The sequence below is a fragment of the Perca flavescens genome, chromosome 15 (assembly GCF_004354835.1).
Source record: "Perca flavescens isolate YP-PL-M2 chromosome 15, PFLA_1.0, whole genome shotgun sequence".
Lineage (NCBI taxonomy): Eukaryota > Metazoa > Chordata > Actinopteri > Perciformes > Percidae > Perca > Perca flavescens.
In genome coordinates, this window is record NC_041345.1 from 23,367,024 (window position 1) to 23,386,851 (window position 19,828).

Consider the following 19,828-nt stretch of genomic DNA (forward strand, 5'->3'; position numbering starts at 1 on the left):
TTTACGACCGTAAGTGCTTAAGTACAGCTACATATTTTTAACTAAAGGATGTTTTATTGGTCATTTGCAGGCTGGGCTGTCAGTAACCGTTACAATATTTTGTATTAACTGGTCCGTTAAGTTTTTTTAATTAAAGATGTCAAAAATATAATAGCCAATGCCCATCAGCAGTTAAGAGAACAATTTATGCCTTAGAAATGCATACTTTTATATGTCTGAGCACTGAGCCCCAAAATGTTTTTAATTTATGATATTAAATTAAAGCAGCAAATATTCATATTAAAAAGGTCATTTAAATAGCTTATAAGTTGATTACTAAATATTTTCTGTGTTACTAAATATAGGGATAGTAATGTACAGAATGTACAGAAAAAATGTAGACATCACTGCAACAGTAACTTTGGTAACACTTTACTTGAAGGTATCTACATAAGAGTGACATGACAGTGTCATGAACACATGACACTGTCATGACACAATGAACCCTAACCCTAACTTGTCATGACAAAAACCAAATGACACTTACTAAAAGAAGCAAATGTTTATGACTTGGTTAGGTTTATGACACGTTCATGACAGTGTCATGTCACTCTTGTGTAGATACTTTCAAGTAAAGTGTAACCGTAAATGTCTTTTTTTCAGATAGGAATAACCAGAACAAGTTAATGAGTAAAAGCCAAATCTCTGAACAACTTGGTTTATGTACTGGTATATTATAATCATAATCCTTCCATACTTTACATTACTTGCATAACATATATCATTCTGTGAGTTGGGTTCGGGTGTAGCAGGTGAGGAGGAGAGGGCAGGCCACCCAGGACATTTAGATGCACCTTTAGATTTCCATGCTGCTCAGTGATGGACATTGTGCCAAGACATAAAATATTAATGTTAAGTCTGGGTTGCACCAGTGAAGATGAAGGTTATACTGTGCTGTTTTTAATGATCAATAATGCATAAAATCAGTGCAACAGTTGAACCTGTTGACTAACAGTTTAACATGGAAAAAAAAAACTAAATTCAGTTCAGGTTATAACTGGATTAGATCAATTTGCATAAGATGGGGTTTTGAATTGTAAACTAATGATCAATCATGCAGAAATTGAAGGAGCTGATGGGATTACATTTCACGCAAATTATACCTTGTATGATTTTTCACGAGACAAATACAAATGTATTGATTAATAATAATAATAATAATAATAATAATAATAATCATTTCAAAACAATAGTTCAACATTGTAAGAAATGCAGCATTAGCTGTTCAGATTGACAGCACTCCTGTCTGTACTGTAAATATGAAGCTACAGTCAGTGGCCAGTTAGCTTAGCAAAAAGACTGGAAACAGTGGGGAAAAGCTAGCCTGGCTGTCCAAAGGTTACAAAATCTGCCAGCACCTCTAAAGATCACTTATTAACTCAAGGAAGTGACACTTTTTACAGATTAAACAAACTACATATATAACAAGGTAATTTAATGTTTTTTAGAGGCTCTGGTAGAAGGATTTTATCAACTTTGGACAGAGCCAGGCTAGCTGGTTCCCCCTGCTTCCAGTCGTTATGCTAAGCTAATCATGCACATATGAGACAGAGTTTAATCAATTTGATCCAACTTGCAGCATGAAAGCAAATAAATACTCAAAATGTAGAAATATTTAACTTCACCCTACACAGATGCTGCTCCTATTTCCAGAATGTAATAGTATCGAACATAATCATTAATTTATCTTATGGTAATTTTAAAATCAAAATGGTGCAAGGTAATGTCAAATTACAAATCCTTTTGCTGAAATCTTTGCTGGTGCAACCCATCTTCAGTTAGTCATATTGTGCATTACTATAAAAACTAATATTTAACCATCTTTAATAAATTATTCCAGTGTGTGTAGTTGCCATATGCCAATGTTACTGGGACCAAACTGGAGAGCAGTGGGGGGATTCTAAGCCTGAGGGGGAAGCTCAGAATGAACTGTTGTTCTGGGACAGTCAGCACTTAAAGCACAGACAGTGAACAGTGCATCATATTTATTTTAGAAAAGATTGTGACTATATATATATATATATATATATATATATATATATAAAAAAAAATGTTACCAGATGTTTGGGTTGAAAGAGCTATTAAACTGTACAAACAATACAGCAGTGCACAGGACCAAAGCTTGCAGAGAGCATCAGTAATTTACTGCCCCTAGATTTGAGATTGAACGGAACGCAAGAGGTACAGTCAGCTCATGTTTTATCCGTTTGATTTCAGAACTAGACTGATCACCAGAAAAACGTACTTGTTGTAGACACCCTAAAGTTATGTAAAAGTTAAACAACTGTCACAATACTGTAAGGGCATTCATTAAGTACAAAAATGTCTGGGAATATTGGCGCAAAAAAACTTAAATTGCTAAACCTACGGTTCATAAACAAAAGTGAGCCATAAATAGTTAACAAAATACTATGATGTACTGTATTTAACAACTTTATTGTAGGATTAGATGATGTATTCAGGTAGATCCAAACCTAGTTTGGTTTCTTTGCTGTAAATCAAACAAAATAGGGAAATCAAGTCTTGTGCTGAAATCAAACATTTTAAAACCCTGACCAGGTCCAAAACTTTATCATTTAAATTTAGTTGGTTGTCAGCTTGCTTCATTACATTTCACACTAATGCTTAGATTTTTTGACTTACAGTTGTCTGTCAGAATCGCTTTTATCAAAGTTTAATTATTTTTTATTATTACAGCTTTGGCCGCCCACAGCTTTTATGATTTAATTTATAAATAAGGTCATTTTTTCAATATTTTTACATGTCAGCAGTCATTTTGGCATGTCAGTCTCAAAAAAACAGTAAAAAAAAATAAAATAAAAAGGTTTATTTCCTGTTTCTCCTCAAGTTGATTTGAATATTAAGAGCCACTTATGTCCAGTATGTATTTTCCATATGACGAGTCGATTGAAATAAGTATTTTGTAAAACACTCAGACGATGTATATTTAATGACATGGAAATATGTCACCTCTTTGGATGCAGTGATGATGGTGCCACAGAAGTTGTGACTGTTTTTTACAGATTTTGATGGTAAGATGTTGATAAAGTTTTCAGATTCTGGAGGAAAATCTCACCTGTGAGATTTGTTTTTCTTATTTCATTTTTGCCTCACACACTTACAGTGCTGTTTCTTTTATACCCAACCTATTTTTTGTGCCATTTCTGTCTTATTGCGTGTTTGTTTTGTTATTTTCTTGCTCTTCTTTATCGCTTTCTCTCTCTCTCTGGGAGTAGTGCTGTGCCTCTCTCTGGGAGTAGTACTCCTGTTTTAGGAAACCCTCTTTGAAAGCATCAAAAACTGTCTCAAATGTTAAAAAAAACAAAAAAATTGTTGTGAATGCCTTATAAATGACCATAGCGGTTTTGAAGTACAATCTCCCTTTATTTTGTGCCTGTGCAGTTTATTTCACACTCTTGTATGGACAGGTAATGCTGAGTGGTCAGAGGGGTTCAGGGGCCCCAAATAAAATAAATTTTTTATAAATGTTGAGTTGCTGAGGAAACTGTGAAATGACTACTTTAAGTTCTTTAAACTTTGACTTTGCTCCTTTTCTTGTACTTTACTTCCCTACAATAATTTGACAGCTGGATGTACTTGTTAATTTGCAGATTCCACATATAAAGCATATACAATATTCAGCTCAAAACAGTTTAAAGCATAATGTGGTGCAATTAAAACAAAATAAAAACTTTACAAAGTAGTTCAAATGAGATCCACCTCAGCTGGCTACAGCAGTAGATTTCTTCTTACGCTTCTTCTTAAGGAATCAGTAGTAGTAATAATAATAATAATAATAATAATAATAATAATATTCTGCCTAACAAGTACTTTTACTTTATACTTTTTATGTATATCATTTTTTTTTACATTGGTTTTTACATGACTTATTCATATGAGCATTGCTACTTTTGAATACTTTTTCCACAATTTACCACCTGCATGCAGCTAGAGAGGTTGTAAGAAAACCTATTTTAGACCAGTTTAGATCATTATAATTATATAATAATGGGCTGGGATGTTTGGAATGGGCTGGGATGTTTGGAAAATCAAATGGTTTTGAAGGGGACGTTTCGAAGTCTCTCTTTTAGTTGTTGCGATCATTGAGCCAGACAATTGCAATTCAAGCAAAGGAGGGCAGAAACTGGGTTGAGCTGAGGAGAGACATTCTCTTACTTTTTCTTTGGAGCAGCATGAAGAGGCTATTAGAAGAATTCCCACCTACATTCAGTCCTTCTGGTTAGCGATATTTCTGGTGAAATTACATAATTTTCCCATTGTCATCAAAAATTGAAAAGACCAAACCAACAGTGACTGTATCTACTAAACAAGTATTGTGTCTGTATCAAAGGCTGATATATCGTCTTCCTGTGTTCCATTGATCTCCATTGTTGTTAAAACCATCATTAAGGGCGCCCGGATAGCTCAGTTGGTAGAGCGGGCGCCCATATATAGAGGTTTCCCCCCCCCATGCAGAAGCCCTGGGTTCGACTCCAACTCTGCATGTCATTCCCTTCCCCCCTCCTTTCATGTCTTCAGCTGTCTTATCAAAATAAAGGCCAAAAATGCCCAAAATAATATTAAATAAAAAACATCAATAAGCCACACTGTTGCACTGGGTGACATGTTCCCTCATTACCGTGAACACACTGTAGTTTATCTACATACACCGTCCTGCTGCCACAAATACTAGAGTGTGGATTCATAAGCTGCAGGAAAAAGTCCCAGACAGATGCACTATTTCCATGTTGTTTCTAAGATTTACATCTTCATTATATAGTCGGAAAGTATTGAAAGACGCACTGTTAAACACATTATTGGGTTTGGTCTTTTTGGGGATTTGATGACAATAACAAGCAGCCTTTAAGTATTTCTCTACTCACGTCTTCCCTGCTACTAAAAATATGTTAATTTAACACCCACCTTTTTTGGGGAATTTTCTGCTATTTGGCTTGTAACGGAAGAACTGTAAACCCAAAATGCATGTATGCAAGGAGTCATTTAAAAGTTAAATTCCTTATCCTAATCCTTCCTTATTGAACACTTTATATCTGCACAGCCAGCGGTGATGGAATCATCAATACAGCTGATCGATGACACGCAGCCAGAGGGACAGAGCTAATTATTAATATCTGTGTGGCAGCAGAGTTCACTGTGACTCTGACCAAGACTTGCATTTGTGCTAAACTCGACAAAACGTGCTGTATTGAACAATGGAACTGATGTTCATGTTCTTTGATGCTTTTGGGTAACAAGGGTCTTACAATAAAACTGTAGTGTACATTTGTAGTGTTAGTCATCAGAATAATAATAAACAAAGATCTTATTAGAATTACATAAGGTGTAAGGTAGCCAGGATTTTGGCACTATACACTAACATGCATCTCTAGAATCTTCTAATTATTTGTATGTCAGAATTTAGAATTTCATTTGAATTGTTGCATGAATATTTTATCTTTTCACTTTTTCCTTTTGTTAACAATGTATTAATTACTTACTTATTTAGTAAGTTTACTTATTAATAATGATGAATATAGCTGTATGAATAATAAACATTTAGGCAGGGTTAGAGAGTTTTGATACTTCAAGAAATATTATATATTATTAATTAAGAACTAATATTTATGTCACTGTAGGCCATTCCCACAAGGAAATACATCAATAGATCTAGATCTAATAACTTAATCGGCCTAATATTATATATTTCATAATCCTAACTCAAGATATATTATGCAATGATTATCATATACAGTATTAAAGAGATAAATTGTACTAGGTCATAATTAGGTGACACTAAATAAAATCTAGTAACCATTTATCTCAGTATTAAATTGGCCTCCATAAATGTTTGGATTAGTTTAACTTAGTTAACCCATTTATAGAAAAGCAATCATTGTTATTATTACTGTGGGAACATGAGGGTTATGGTTTGAAAACTTATATTACTGTTGATTTACCTAGAAAGGTTTATACATCTCGGACCACAATGCTGAGCAAACAAACATAAGGAGGAGGGAAAGGCGTTTCTGACTCACCCGTTTAGTTCTCCAGTCTCCTTCCAGCTGCTCTGGCCTCAGTTTTCCTATATGGACACAAACATGAGGAGATTCACTGTTATTAAAGCAACAAAAAGGCCTCTACAGCACATCACATACACTGTTAGTGCAAATACGGTTTGATATGGTCATCTTTAATATTGTTCAAATGTAAGATTTCCTGCTTCCGTACATCTTTGCTTTTACAAGTTAAATAGATTGATGTCAAAATGTTCAAAAAACTAAATGAATACATGGCAAACTCTAAATCTAGTATCTTTAACTGCACTGCAAACAGCAGGTATTCAGCTAAGTTTACCCTCTATTATGGGAATAAAGTACACCGTCAGTTTAGACTCTTATAAAAACAAAAATCATATACATATAATACATTATAGTATTAAACTGATGCATGTTATTCTTAGATGGGGCCTTCTAAAGATACATTTGCTGCTCTCAAAATATAACTGATCAGTGGTCAGACTCGGAGTGCTGCTGCCCCCTTGTGTTTATGATTCAAGTTACATCAGACCATAGACTGACAGTTGATAGCACTATGTCTCTGTTAAAAATAGTTTACTGCCGGGCAGCTGTATTTTGTTTGGGACCTAAAAAAAAAAAAAAATAAATCAATACGGTTCTTCCTACTACCATTATTACTTGTATTTATCTGCAGTTTTATTCATTTTTTTTCATCCACTGCAGACCAAGACCAAGCTGTGGACTTGGATCATTAATTTCTTAAAATTTTAGAGACCCACAAGAAGCATCACTCATTTCACCACTTCCCGAAAATGTACCAACAAGCTGTCCAAAACTACAGCTAATAAATGTATACTAATGCTACCGATTCTGTGTAAAATAAACTCACCTGTAGTTGAACTTCACATAAATCCAACAATGCAGGCGCAGTAGCCCGGATTATATGTTGTTCACCTGCTCAATTATTTTGTTCTCTGAAATGCCAGCTGAAAATAAATATTCTCTTTTCACTCTTCACTTGTGTAGCACACCTTCATCACAGCAGACATTTTGAATTACTGCAGAAGGGCCAGGTGTAGGCAATCTCATCAATACGGCCCCGTTCCGTTTAGGTTTACCCGCCAACCAACCAGCATGCCGTGTCAGAGCTTTGGGACTGAAACAACTGAACATATGGCAGCCTTTAGTAGTTACACCTGAGTCCAAAATGTCTGCTGGGACAGATATGTAGTTCTTTAGGTTGTTAAACTCTACAGATGTCAACAAGTAGCCTTCAACAATTTAATTATGTGTTAAAAGAATAAAATGATTAAAAAAAAAATAACATGATTACGATTATGATTAATATAGATAGATAGATAGATAGATAGATAGATAGATCTATCAATCTATGTCTGTGCAAGTCTACTTCTGTGTATGTACTTTGAGAGCAACAAAAAGTCAGAGCCAATCTCCCTCTAAGTGTTCACACTTATTTGGCCATGACCAATTCTGATTCTATCTATATTTCAAAGAGCTGATGGCAAGCTATTTACTTAAAAATTCAAGATTTAAATTGTTCTGTAGCCTAAAAAAAAATAAATGAAAAAGAAGATTTGTTGCACTTTTAGAACCAGTTATTACTCAGGAAAAAAGGAATCGGGAGACTGGGATCATTGTATAGATATTTTAAGAAAATACGGACAAATGCTACTAATGACTATATACATTGAGAACAGCAGCTTTTTGCCAGTTGGGAACAGGGAAACTTTACAGATGATATAAAAACAGGTGGACTTGACTGACAGATGTGGCATCACTGGCTCTGCCTTTCACTTCTTGGACAACTTGACTTGTTTATTTTTGGGGGGCGCCCACTTCAAACACATAGTGTCCACTGTGAAAGAGACAACACATGGCGCAAGTTAGGCAAAAGAGAGAAAACCTACAGAAACATATAACACTTCCATTGTCATATCAGACCAAGGCAAGGCATTATTTGTATAACACATTTCATAAGCCACCAAAAAACTTTTCATGTCAGCCTCAAGAGTCATTGTAGTCGAGATATTGTGACATTGTGTAGATTCAGCATTTTGCTATAACAAAGAGCATCGAGAGTCAACAATAGTGCAAAAGCCTCAGTGATTATGTTTTTTTACTGTGGTGTCTGTCCATCCAAAAAAAAAATAAAGAGACATTATCTCCTACTTTGATAATTGTAACACTATGATCATTCAAACTTTTCTGATTCTAACTCCTAAAACAGTTTACATTTGGGTTTTGATGTTTAAGTTACAACAACGTTAGAAATAAGGGAACAAAAGAATGCAAAAAAAAAAAAAAAAATGTCTGGACCAACCTGTAATTGGTGGTTTCTTGTACTGGGCGCTCTTCAGGTGCTCCTCAACCAGTTTGGGTGTCACACAGATAACGTGCTGACCTTTCCAGTACTTCACCATATTGAGTGACTGCAGCGTGCTAATGATGTCACTCTGCGTGATGCTGGTCATCTGGCTGAGGAGAAAGAGAGGGAGGAGGGTCTGAAATATGAGCATCAAAATCAGAGCTATAAACATGAGAAGATTGCTGATGGCTATCTTGTCATCGTATCGTGCGTATTTGTGTCTCTCTACCTGAGGTCTTTGATTGACAGCGTTCCTCTAAAGTCCCTCAGAATCTCCAGCAGGACCCAGGACCAGTAACTTCTGTAGCTCAGCTTCCCCAGATCAGACAGAGGCTTCTCTGGAGAGCCGACTGCACTCTCCAGCTTAGACAGCTCATAACCTACAAACAAAACACACAAACACAGCAGAGTAGCAGTTGTTAAAATGTTAATTTATTTGTGTGTTTCTGTATCTACACATTATATCATTGTTTTTCAATTTATATCAATGTTATTTCATTTGTGCGTTTCTGTATCTACACATATCATTGTTTTCCTAAAATTACTGTACAGAAATGTGAGTGGAGGTTCTTGGATTTAATATAGAGTACGTCTGGACTCTTTTTAGGCTCTATGAAATGGGTAATTGCAAAGTTTGATCTGCAACTGAAGTTTCAAGTGAAAAGCCAAAATGAAACCAACCTGAGACCTTGGTGAGTGCATATGTATTCATATTTTATGTGTAAACATGTATCAATGCATATATTGTTTATTTTATTCTTTCTAATTTAAATACGTGTGTGTGTGTGTATATATATATATATATATATATTTGTGTATAGCGCTAGGGGCTTCGACTTTTTTTAAATAGAGAAACCCCAGTGTTGTAAAATGACAAAATAAAATTGATATTCCTGCTGTCGGTTGATTATGAAGATGACAGGAATCAGAACGACACAAACCTAAATCGATATATCGAATCGATCCTCAATGATCCAAGATTATCGAGACAAAAGGGATAAATAAGAATTCAATACATTACATCTGTTATTTTGTCTTAGTTAGGAAAGTCTGGTGCCTTTAGTCTCTTCCACATGGTGGAAGGAAGGTATAAGGTGGAAGGTATACAGTTTATTATTAATTCAACGGTATCAGATCGGTATCGGGTATCGACAGATACGCAAAGCCCTGGCATCGGTATCGGGACTGGAAAAGTCGGATTGGTGCATCCCTAATTCTAACAGACTTAAGAAATAGAAAAACCTAACAATATTTAATCATTAGTGAAAAGTAATAATTAGCTGTAGACACACATTACAGCTACTGTCATGGTCTCTCACTTACTAAAAGCTATGAGGAACTTTCCGTAGCCTCTGCGTTGGTATGGCGGCAGTGTAAGAATACATGCCACGTTATTGCCATCTGGAGACTCTTTCTCCTGAAAAACAAAAAGGTAAAAGTTAAGATGTTAATGATTCCAGTTTGAGGTTCTCTACACCTACTGTGGGATTCTGCTGAATACAAAACATTGAGATTCCAAGATTTAGAGATAATTCTACAGCCTCAACAAACTTGCAATCATGCAAAGGGAATGAAGGTGCCTGTGGAGTTTTTGACCATTACTACACTAGGTGATTGAATGAAGAAATACATGGGTGTAAAAAATGCCGGTTTAAATGTATTTATTTACTTTACAAAATGTTTTATGAGGAAGGTTATGCATGTAGCATGTTACTCAGGCCTCAAAAATACATGTGAACACAACTGTCTGTGTTTACCTTTAAAGAGAAATCTAACATCAGTGAGTCCAAATTTAAGTTAGGAAAGTATATTTCAATCGACTTGACTGAAAAACACTAGAAACAGGTCTTACTTTGGAGAAGTAGCCGACAATGTGCGCTCCCTGTTTGTTGACTTCAGTGAGGATGTAGAAGATAAAGGGCTCCACGTCAAAATAAAGCGTCTTGTGGTCGAGAAATAGTTTTGCTAGTAGACAAAGATTTTGACAGTAGATCTGCAAACAAAGACAAATAATGAATCACAACGATGAACAAGAAACACAGATTGGGACACAGATACCAGAAGCCGATGAATCCATATTATTTAGTATTAAACAGCTTACTCCTTCAGGTGTGGAATACTTTCCAGGTGTGCTCACCTTGTGGTCCCGCCCATCCACTTCATACACTGATATGTTGCTCCTTCTGTAGATTTCTTTGCCTGGAGGCTGCTTCCACTGACAGTGGGACTGAGGGGACAAAAATCAAAAAGATTTAATTCTATTTATTTATTTATTTTCTGTCTCTTTCTTTCTTTCTTTACATTTAACGATTTTATATGCTTTGTAATTCAAGCAATACTATGCTTCTAATTTATTAAAATAAAAAAACAAAATAAATATCACTTCTTGCATTCAGGTTGCACAGGATGTATGAACATAAATTACAGATTATTGTTCACTTTGGTAATAAACTTTATATGATTTGGGTTTCACATGTGGAAAAGAGGTGAGGCACAGAGAAAGACCACAGTTTACTTCCAAAATAAATGTGAGTATAAATTCAAGACATTCTGTAGGACATTTACGAGGACTCGGTTACTTTTAAAAGACATTTCATTTCACAAGTCATGTCTCCATCATTAGACTCAAACAAAGATAGTAACATGCCTACATCCTAAACTGAAGGGAAAGCTGCACTGACCAGATGATGCCTGAAGGTCTTCTCGTACTTCATGTATTTAAGGCAGTACTCGCAGATCCACAGCTTGGGCTGCTTGCCGTAGTCCTCTGGAAACGGCGAGAAGTACCAGGCATCAATCTCAAAGTTTCCTATCTGGATCTTATCCACATATTTCACTTTCGTGATCTGAGGGACAGATAAGCAAGGTGGTACAATGAGGTAAATGATCATCACACAAAGATAGTAAAACATTTTAAGAAGTTAAAAACACAAGCCAGTTTAACCAAATAAGATAAAAGGCACAGCAGGAGTGTAAAGACCAGCAGAATAAGGTAGTTATGTTAGCTCTATACTTTTGTAATTTTTAACAAGAGAAACTAATAGACACACAGACACTCCACCTACCGCTTCATGCTCCTTCTCCAGGGCAGCTGTTGTTGGGTCCATCTCTGCATATGTCTGTAAAGAAAAACTCCATTAGATAAATGTCAACCATTTAAAACACAAGAGTGTCCCCGCAAACAGCGTGAAATATCTACATAATAGCCAATGTCTCTACCTTCTGTACATGATTGATCTCATCATGTTTGCGTTTCTGGTTGCGAGTGATCTTCCTTTCAGGCTGTTCACCCAAATCACCGACGCTTCCGATCTCTGTGCTCTTCCTCACTGCATCCTTCACCGTCTTGGTGAGTGCTAGGCGGGCTTTACCCACCCACTCATCTAGGCGTCTGTTAACTGCACGCCAAAAAAAGAAGATGAGGAATCATTGTAAACAGTAGGTGAGGGGCTAGAGAGCATATGGGCAAGAAATAAATCAATAGCAAGCAAATTGAGGGTGGAGCGATCTAAATCAACTCTGATGATATCGATGTAAATGTTTATATGCATTGCAATTATCAGCATATCAAGAACTAGTGATGTACTCACATCCTACATAGTGAACATAGAACTCCTCTCTGCCCTCCTGTTCATTCAATCGGGACTGAATAACCTCTGCTGTATCTGAAAAGAGAGCAAGTTCAATTAGTTAATGAGACTTTTGTCCAACAAAGTTAGGTAAAATGCAAGCTTTATATGTTCTGTATAGGACATATCACCAAACTCCATTCAGATATACGCGACTGGAATACCTCCTTGCTTATTAGCAAAGGAGGTAGCACACTTATTGTTATTTTGCCTGATAAAACGTGACTTGGGTAGCTATGTGTTGAGCCCAACTTTTAGAATTGGTTCGCTTGCTGTTTGCACTGTTATGGTTTTATGATCCATGCTAAATTGTCCAAAAAGTCCAACTGAGCTTTTTGTAAATCAAAAATCGTTGAATTAAGTCTTACAACCACGTTTTCAAGGGCATCAATAAGACCTTGCACTGAATTTTAATGGAGTTTAGTGTAGATTCCTCCCAAAACACAACAGGGGTGACGGCGCAGCTAGCTAGCTAGCTAACGTTAACCTGCTAACGTTAGCTAACTGAAATCGGAGTGAAACAGGCAGTACAGAGGCATCACTCACGCCATGTCTTGTCGGCTCTTTGACATAAATACGTCTCTCCAATTTCGACCGAGACCTCCTGTTCCCTTCCGCTGCAGAACACTCCGCCTCTATCCGGGGTGTGATGAATACTAGAGCCCCCGGCTTCTCTCACACGGTCAACGGCCTCCGCCTCGTCCTCTTCCCCGCCACTGCCGTTGGAAGAGCAAGCAGCCGGGATACTAACATTACTGTCCAAATCACCCCGCTCACTTTCCATATGACTAGAATCCATGTCCACATCCATTCTAGGCTCAGAGTCCTTGCTGTTATTGTAGCTTTTGTGAAACTCAGTCCCGCCAGTCATAACCTCAGTCGTTTTGAAAACAACAACACGCCTCTGCGAAACCTGCGCAGATTTTTAGAGGGGCTGGTCTTCACTAAAGCACTGACTGCCAAGATGGCGTCTGTGGGACGTAGGTTCAGTTGGTTCAACCCATAGGTTCCACCACTAAAGATGCTCCGCCTCTCTTCCTGCGCCAGCTTCTACATCTCCCATAAGACCTAATAAGACCTAATTTTATATATGTCAATGATAATACCTAGCACCACGTTGTTTTAAGACTTATTTAGCTTAATCATAATAAAGTTATTAACTTTGACAGTCTAATACTGAAGAGGATTTAAATTCCTTTTAGGGGTTACGATATAAACTGACAAAGATTTAAAACTATATTTTACCCCAAAATCCTTAAACCCCCCTGATGGTCTAGGGCCCCAGGGCAGTTGGTTACAACAATATGGATAGAAAAGCTTTCTTTTAGTGTTCCAGCCTTCAATACTTGGGGAAGATGCTCCTCTTCAGAGTAGGAGCCAAATTCTTACTAGGCTGTGGGGCTTGGCCATTTTAGCCCCATAGACAGTAGACTAAGGTCTCTTTTGGCTCCATTAGGAAAAATGATTAAGATCCTTTACCAGAGTACTGGTAGCAATAACACAGTGTAAAATAATCTGATAAAATAACAATATATTATTAGATAAGTAGACACTTTATTCAATAAAGATGAATAAATGATTAATAATAGTTAATCTTAAAATATAATGCTTTACAATTGTTCAAATAAAACAGTACTATAATTAATAATGAATTAACATGCAAGTCACGTATTTTTTTTGCAGCTGGCAAAGGCTGAGATGATTTAGCGGTTTTATTTAGTGTTGGGTGGTTTGATTCACTGTATAACAATGCATTGTATTTTATAAGCTCAGTTTTTTTTTTTTTTTTTATGTAATCTACAAAGTCACCAGTAACTATGGCCATTTGAAAAATGTAGCAGACTAAGTACAATATATTTGAAATAGAGATATAAACTGGCCCCATCTACGTACCATAAGGCCACTCTGGTCAACAAAACATTTCCTGCTAAATTTCAGTTGCTTGAAATTACAGCATCATTGTAAACAAAGAAATATTTTAAAGCTGCAAGTTGGTGTAACTGAACTGGAATGAACCTTTAAAATTAAATCAGGAAATAAAGACATGCTGTAACACACTGACATCCACAGAACGTTTAATTTGTAGTTCTTTAAGTCATATTGCACCACAACAAAAAGCAACAACCATCTGTATCTAATATCAGTGTGCTTAAAAGTGCATACCAGAGACCAGAATAACAGCAATGTACAGGAGGAAAGGATTCTACGCTGAATGTTGTTTCTGGTGCAGGGCTTTAATCTACGCAAACTGATAATGGAGGCACACACACATTTGGTCATTGGCCCTCCTGTTGCCCTTTGTCATAGCACCTCCTCTCTAGCCCTCTCTCTCTCCACCACCTTGTGTTGGAAGCCCCTGCCATGACCCCGGCGGGGACCCCCTCCTCTGCTGTACAGGTTATTGGGCCCTCCCCTGCTTCTTGAAGCTCGCCCGTCCCAGTAATAACGCCCAGGGACCCCAGGGTCTGGGACAGATCTGTGAGGACCCCTTCTCCTTCCACGGTGACCATGACCACCTGCAGAGTCTGCAGCATCTTTTAGACATTCAGTTTCCAAGGCTGCCTGGCACACTGGCTGGTCACCTGGGTAGACACCCCTGCCTGTCTTAGACTGACATAACTCTGCATTTACTTGCATCTGTTGGCCATGGTTACCCTGAGCTTTGGCATTTATTGGTCCTTCAGTGCAGTCTGAGGACAAAGACAGCTTATCCAGGTGCTGTGTGATGGGGGCGGCTCTCCAGTGTTGTGGTCTGGATCGGCCTCCTCTCCTCGGCCCCCTCGCCTGGTTCGGACGCCTCTGGCCCTGAGCGCCTCTGCAGTGGGACAGTCCAGGAGCAAACTGCTCTGCTCTGACACCAGTTTCGTAAGAGGAAACATTAGAAGCAGACAGTACCGGGGGTCCAGGTGAGACATCTGTGTCCAGGTTTCCGTTTTCAGCAGCAGATGGAGTCTGCAGGAGTTGACGTAAAGTTTTTGTGGAACATGTCATGGGGACAGAGTTTATACATTTATTTTTGCATTTATGTATTTAAATTTACATACATTTCCCCCCATTTATTTTTAAATGTTTTTTTTATTTTAATACTATTTGGAACATTTACTAGCTTATTAATTTATATAGATTTATTAATGTAATTTATTTATTTTTGAATTTGGCAATTTCCATTCTCCATCACCTCACTCTGTCTCAGCTTTAACAATCTACTCTAAACATGTGTGGGGCTCGTGGTATAAAAAAGGTACAAGATCAGAAAGACGAGACATGCAACATGTATCTGAACACCAACGCAATTAAAAGAAAGAATCGTAGACAACTTGAATTTTACTTCTACAGATATCAGCTATGGTTTGCAGTCTAAATGTGGCCATATAAGGTCTGATTCATTCTTACCTCGTTGGTATGGATGAAAAAGCGATTGGATTCCACCTCCGGGTCAATGATCCCACCTTTAGACCTCTGTCTTTCCAAAACCTTCTGGAGTTCACACCACTTCTGTTGAAAATTTGAACCAATCGCTGCTTTGTCCAGCTGAGTGAAAAACACAAAGCCTTTCAATGTTTATTCTTGATCTTGGAAACAGCTTCTAGTGGACCTTACGGTGACATTTTGAAACCGTGCCATTAGAAGATGGAGTTACCTCGGGCAGCTGGGGGGCGGGGGAGGACAGAAGCTGATCCACATCATACGTTAGAGGCTCTCTACACACCGGACACACCACAGTCAGCTCCTATGAGATGAGTCAGTGATTAAATACCAGTAGCTTATAGAGAAAGACACAGAAAGCCTTCTTTGACCAGATATCTGACCTGATAGTCTGTTCTCTCCCTGGTCTTGTCCTCCTCCAACTCCTTCTCCCTCTGGCGGAGCTCCCTCTCAGAGTGGCGAGCGTAGCGGCCGAGGCAGTGGGAGTGGAAGTAGTGGTAGCAGCTCGTCTTGGAGAACGTCTCTCCCTCCTGAAGACATGCAGTACACAAACAAGCATGAATGGGTTTGCAGATGCAGATTGTATTTACATTTCTGGAAACATCTGCATACAACATGTGGTTTACTCCTACATTAAATGATTTTTTTTGGCCACTTAGAGGAGCAGAATAAACTTGAAAACAACTCTGACATATCACCTTATACATGCATTATGTTTTTATTGATGTATCATGTATACAATTATTATATACAATATTATTGATTAATCAATTAATTGTATGGTCAATAAAATGCCAGAATATGTCGGTCAGTTTCCTAAAGCTTGAGATATTGTCATTAAATTACCTGTTTTGTTTGACCAACGGTCCAAACAAATCCAAAGATATTAAATTTACCATCACTTAAGACAAGTAAATTGGACATTCCTTACAAATGACAAGCAGGAATGGGTAATTTTTGCTTTAAAAATGACAATAAATCGATTATTTTATGTCACTTTGTTAAAGTGAGACTGTTGGGACAGATGATGATGGCACTGATGGGAAACAGCGTACCTTAAAGCCATAGAGGCAAATGACACAGTTTCCATGAGGAATATTGCTTTCAGTCAGGATTTCTTTTGCTTTCTGGAGGAGAAAACAAAACAAACATCAACATCATTACCTTAATGTATTAAATCAATAGATAAACATCCACTGAAAACATATATTCTCTTAAATTATATATTTTTTAAAAAGCACTATATATAGTGACCTCAATGAGCTGATACAACACTGGTGAACCCAGACAAGACTGAGCCTCCAACTGAAGACACTTTTGGACACTAAGAGAAAGGGGATGCACATGATTACAGGATTTTACACTCAATATTCAACATTTCCTGAGCAGGAAGTAGTAATACAGATCAGTGGGTCTAAATCAGTCCACAGCTTCACTTCGCTACCTGCTGATCTTGTCATCAGAAAGCCCCCGTGGGTGATGAATGGAGATGGCTGGAGAAGACGAGGGATACTAAGCAAACAAAACAAGAAAGAGAGTAAAACTTGACTTCATCAGCAGTGAGCTGAGCTTTAAAGGTTAATTCTGGTGGTATCCTAGGTGTTTTGTCATTGTTAACAAATCCAATGAAAAGACCAAAACCAAAGAATGTATCTACTAAACAAGTATTGTGTGTGAGTGTGAGTGTGTGTGTGTGTGTGTGTGTGTGTGTGTGTCACAGCCTGATATATCTTCTTCCTCTGTGCCATAAAACACATCAATGAGCCACAATATTGCATTGGCTGACATGTTCCTTTATTACCATTAACACACACACTCTTATCATATATATATCATCTATCTATCTATCTATCTATCTATCTATCTATCTATCTATCTATCTATATATATACACACATACACACACACACAGTCATGGCAATGTATCAATAAACCACAACACAGAGACTAAGATATTGTAACCCAAATTGGAGGCAGGATAAGATAAGGGAGAGCGTACCTGCTGATCAAGGGTCAAAGTCAGAGTGAGTCGAACAAACTGGGAGACAGAGTCCTCCGCTGTGGACGGGTACAGGACCAGGCTCACCTCCCATCCCCTGAAGGACACAACACACAGTTTTAACAACCAGATTCTACAGGAGACTGGTAAAGTCTTAAAACTCAGAGCTGAAGTGTCATCAGATATCAAGCAGGCTGATGCAACAAAACAGCTTCACCATGTGCTCTGCCTCTGCCCAGACACTGTGTGCCAAACTCTACTCAAAAATATGTGAATTTATTATTTGCTAGCTCATGTGCAAAAAACTACATTCATTTAATTAATAATAACAATAAATATCTTATCACTGAAAAGATGAATTAGTTTTGATCATTATATTTCCCCATGCTCAAAATATGACTTATCTGAATGACACAAATGAATTGATCTGGTTCATGGTCATCTTTTAGCATGCTATGCCAAGCGATTTTAAAAGTATGTTTTCACAATAACATTACTCTAATGATTTAATGACTATGTTCAATTATGTAAAGTTCCTTACTGAACCATCAAAAAGCTCAGGTCATGTTCTGACAGATTTATGAATCTGATGAGCACTGTCCCTTGTTAAACTGATTAATGATTCAAGGAAGGATGGTGTGGTACTGATTAACTATGAGAGAGCACAGCAAAGAAAAGTACAAGTAACGTTACCTCGAATGTATACTTTAGTAGAGTACTTAAGTAAAAGTATTTAGTTAAATTCATCCACTGTCCTGTCAATAGCCAAAGCTAATAAAGCAAAGTTATGTAATTTCGGCTCGTTGTCGTCTCACCCGTCTTCTTTCCTGCTGACCAGCAGTTCATCCAGATAGATAGACTGCAGCACTTCGATTTCAGAGAACACACTGTGGAGAAATAATATAATATTTAACTTGTACTGCAGCCTTTCTGTGGGGTCTTATAACAGGTTAACGTTCACACAAATGAAGCTAGCGTTAGCGTGTTAGCTCACACACTGTTGCTAGTTAACGTTAGCTAGATACATGAGTCCTGCTACATTTCATCAAGTTTTACTCAGAACACGTTAACGGTCATTGGACGGTCATTGGATATATAAGCTGTAGGTCAAATATAATGAGTAATGATGAAATGTGTATGAGGTTTAAAAGGGAAAAGTCATGCTGTCAACAAACTCACTCGCACTCCGCTGCCATGATGATGTTTCTGTTGAGTGTGAGCTAACGTTTTTTATATATATATATATATCTATCTCTATGGCTGGGCTGCAACTGATGCAGCACACAGACCTTTCAAAACAGTTTCCCGGCCGGCATCGGCAATCGTTAGCTCGATTTACAACACTAAGAACATCACGTAACCACACCAAAATCTGAACCTCTGTTTTGTCTGCTACCAGCGTAACATACCTATTCATGTAAGCAAAGAGCTTATCTATACTGCTGCCTAATTAGATTTCTTTTATTTTGAAATGTATTTACCGGAAGTATTAGCATGCTATTATGTCTGACTTGACGATAATCACGAGTGTTCATCGCCCTCCAGTGGCCACAGCGCGTAAATACACCTCTGTTTTTGGAAATCATTTTGATAGGGTGATTTTATTAAGTGAAAAATATCTATAAAATCTTGTATAACAGTACAGGCCAAAAGTTTGGACACATCTTCTCATTCAATGCGTTTCCTTTTTATTTTCATGACTATTTACATTGTAGATTCTCAATGAAGGCATCAAAACTATGAATGAACACATATGGAATTATGTACTTAACAAAAAAAAGTGTGAAATAACTGAAAACATGTCTTATATTTTAGATTCCTCAAAGTAGCCACCCTTTGCTTTTTTATTAATAAGGGAAAACAATTCCACTGATTAACCCTGACAAAGCACACCTGTGAAGTGAAAACCATTTCAGGTGACTACCTCATGAAGCTCATTGAGAGAACACCAAGGGTTTGCAGAGTTATCATAAAAAGCAAAGGGTGGCTACTTTGAGGAATCTAAAATATAAGACATGTTTTCAGTTATTTCACACTTTTTTGTTAAGTACATAATTCCATATGTGTTCATTATATAGTTTTGATGCGTTCAGTGAGAATCTACAATGTGAATAGTCATGAAAATAAAGAAACACATTGAATGAGAAGGTGTGTCCAAACTTTTGGCCTGTACTGTATATGTGTATAAGTTTATATGTATGTGATAATAAAAATATAGTCATTACCGCCGTGGTCAAAACAATTAAACTAGATATTTAATGTAAGCATTTATTATTGTCATAAAAAAAAAACATAAAATAGAACAAACTATTTAAAAGTAGCAATAAAGAAA

At 37.2% G+C, this 19,828-nt stretch overlaps 2 protein-coding genes across 3 annotated transcripts; both read right to left on the reverse strand.

The window, feature by feature from the left end:
- Nucleotides 1–7,707: 7,707 nt before the first annotated feature.
- Nucleotides 7,708–13,116, reverse strand: kat8 (K(lysine) acetyltransferase 8). Of its 2 annotated transcripts, XM_028599038.1 has the most exons (11): nt 12,618–13,115; nt 12,033–12,107; nt 11,662–11,840; nt 11,508–11,561; nt 11,124–11,288; nt 10,580–10,669; nt 10,295–10,435; nt 9,766–9,859; nt 8,672–8,822; nt 8,398–8,552; nt 7,708–7,932 (listed from the first exon to the last, which is right to left on the reverse strand). In XM_028599038.1, the coding sequence occupies exons 1-11, from the start codon at nt 12,940–12,942 to the stop codon at nt 7,868–7,870; spliced, it is 1,494 nt and encodes a 497-aa protein (XP_028454839.1). In that variant the 5' UTR covers nt 12,943–13,115; the 3' UTR covers nt 7,708–7,867. The 2 variants fall into 2 exon arrangements, with proteins under 2 accessions (XP_028454839.1, XP_028454840.1); XM_028599039.1 differs by lacking the exon at nt 7,708–7,932 and having other exon boundaries at nt 8,459–8,578; nt 12,618–13,116.
- Nucleotides 13,117–14,129: 1,013 nt separating this feature from the next.
- Nucleotides 14,130–18,943, reverse strand: rnf25 (ring finger protein 25). Its single transcript, XM_028599866.1, has 10 exons — nt 18,676–18,943; nt 18,312–18,383; nt 17,497–17,593; nt 16,942–17,009; nt 16,752–16,821; nt 16,553–16,624; nt 15,881–16,027; nt 15,712–15,801; nt 15,465–15,602; nt 14,130–15,023 (listed from the first exon to the last, which is right to left on the reverse strand). The coding sequence occupies exons 1-10, from the start codon at nt 18,690–18,692 to the stop codon at nt 14,373–14,375; spliced, it is 1,422 nt and encodes a 473-aa protein (XP_028455667.1). The 5' UTR covers nt 18,693–18,943; the 3' UTR covers nt 14,130–14,372.
- Nucleotides 18,944–19,828: the final 885 nt, after the last annotated feature.

Coding starts and splice junctions, on each gene's coding strand:
- kat8 (XM_028599038.1), bottom strand. CDS start 12,942: ATGACTGGCGGGACTGAGTTTCACAAAAGCTACAATAACAGCAAGGAC. Junction 11,562..11,661: donor AGATCAATCATGTACAGAAG/GTAGAGACATTG, acceptor TTTTCTTTACAG/ACATATGCAGAGATGGACCC. Junction 10,670..11,123: donor AGACCTTCAGGCATCATCTG/GTCAGTGCAGCT, acceptor TTGTCCCCTCAG/TCCCACTGTCAGTGGAAGCA.
- rnf25 (XM_028599866.1), bottom strand. Junction 17,010..17,496: donor CTTTGACCCTTGATCAGCAG/GTACGCTCTCCC, acceptor TTGTTTGCTTAG/TATCCCTCGTCTTCTCCAGC. Junction 16,625..16,751: donor TGTTGTATCAGCTCATTGAG/GTCACTATATAT, acceptor TTTCTCCTCCAG/AAAGCAAAAGAAATCCTGAC.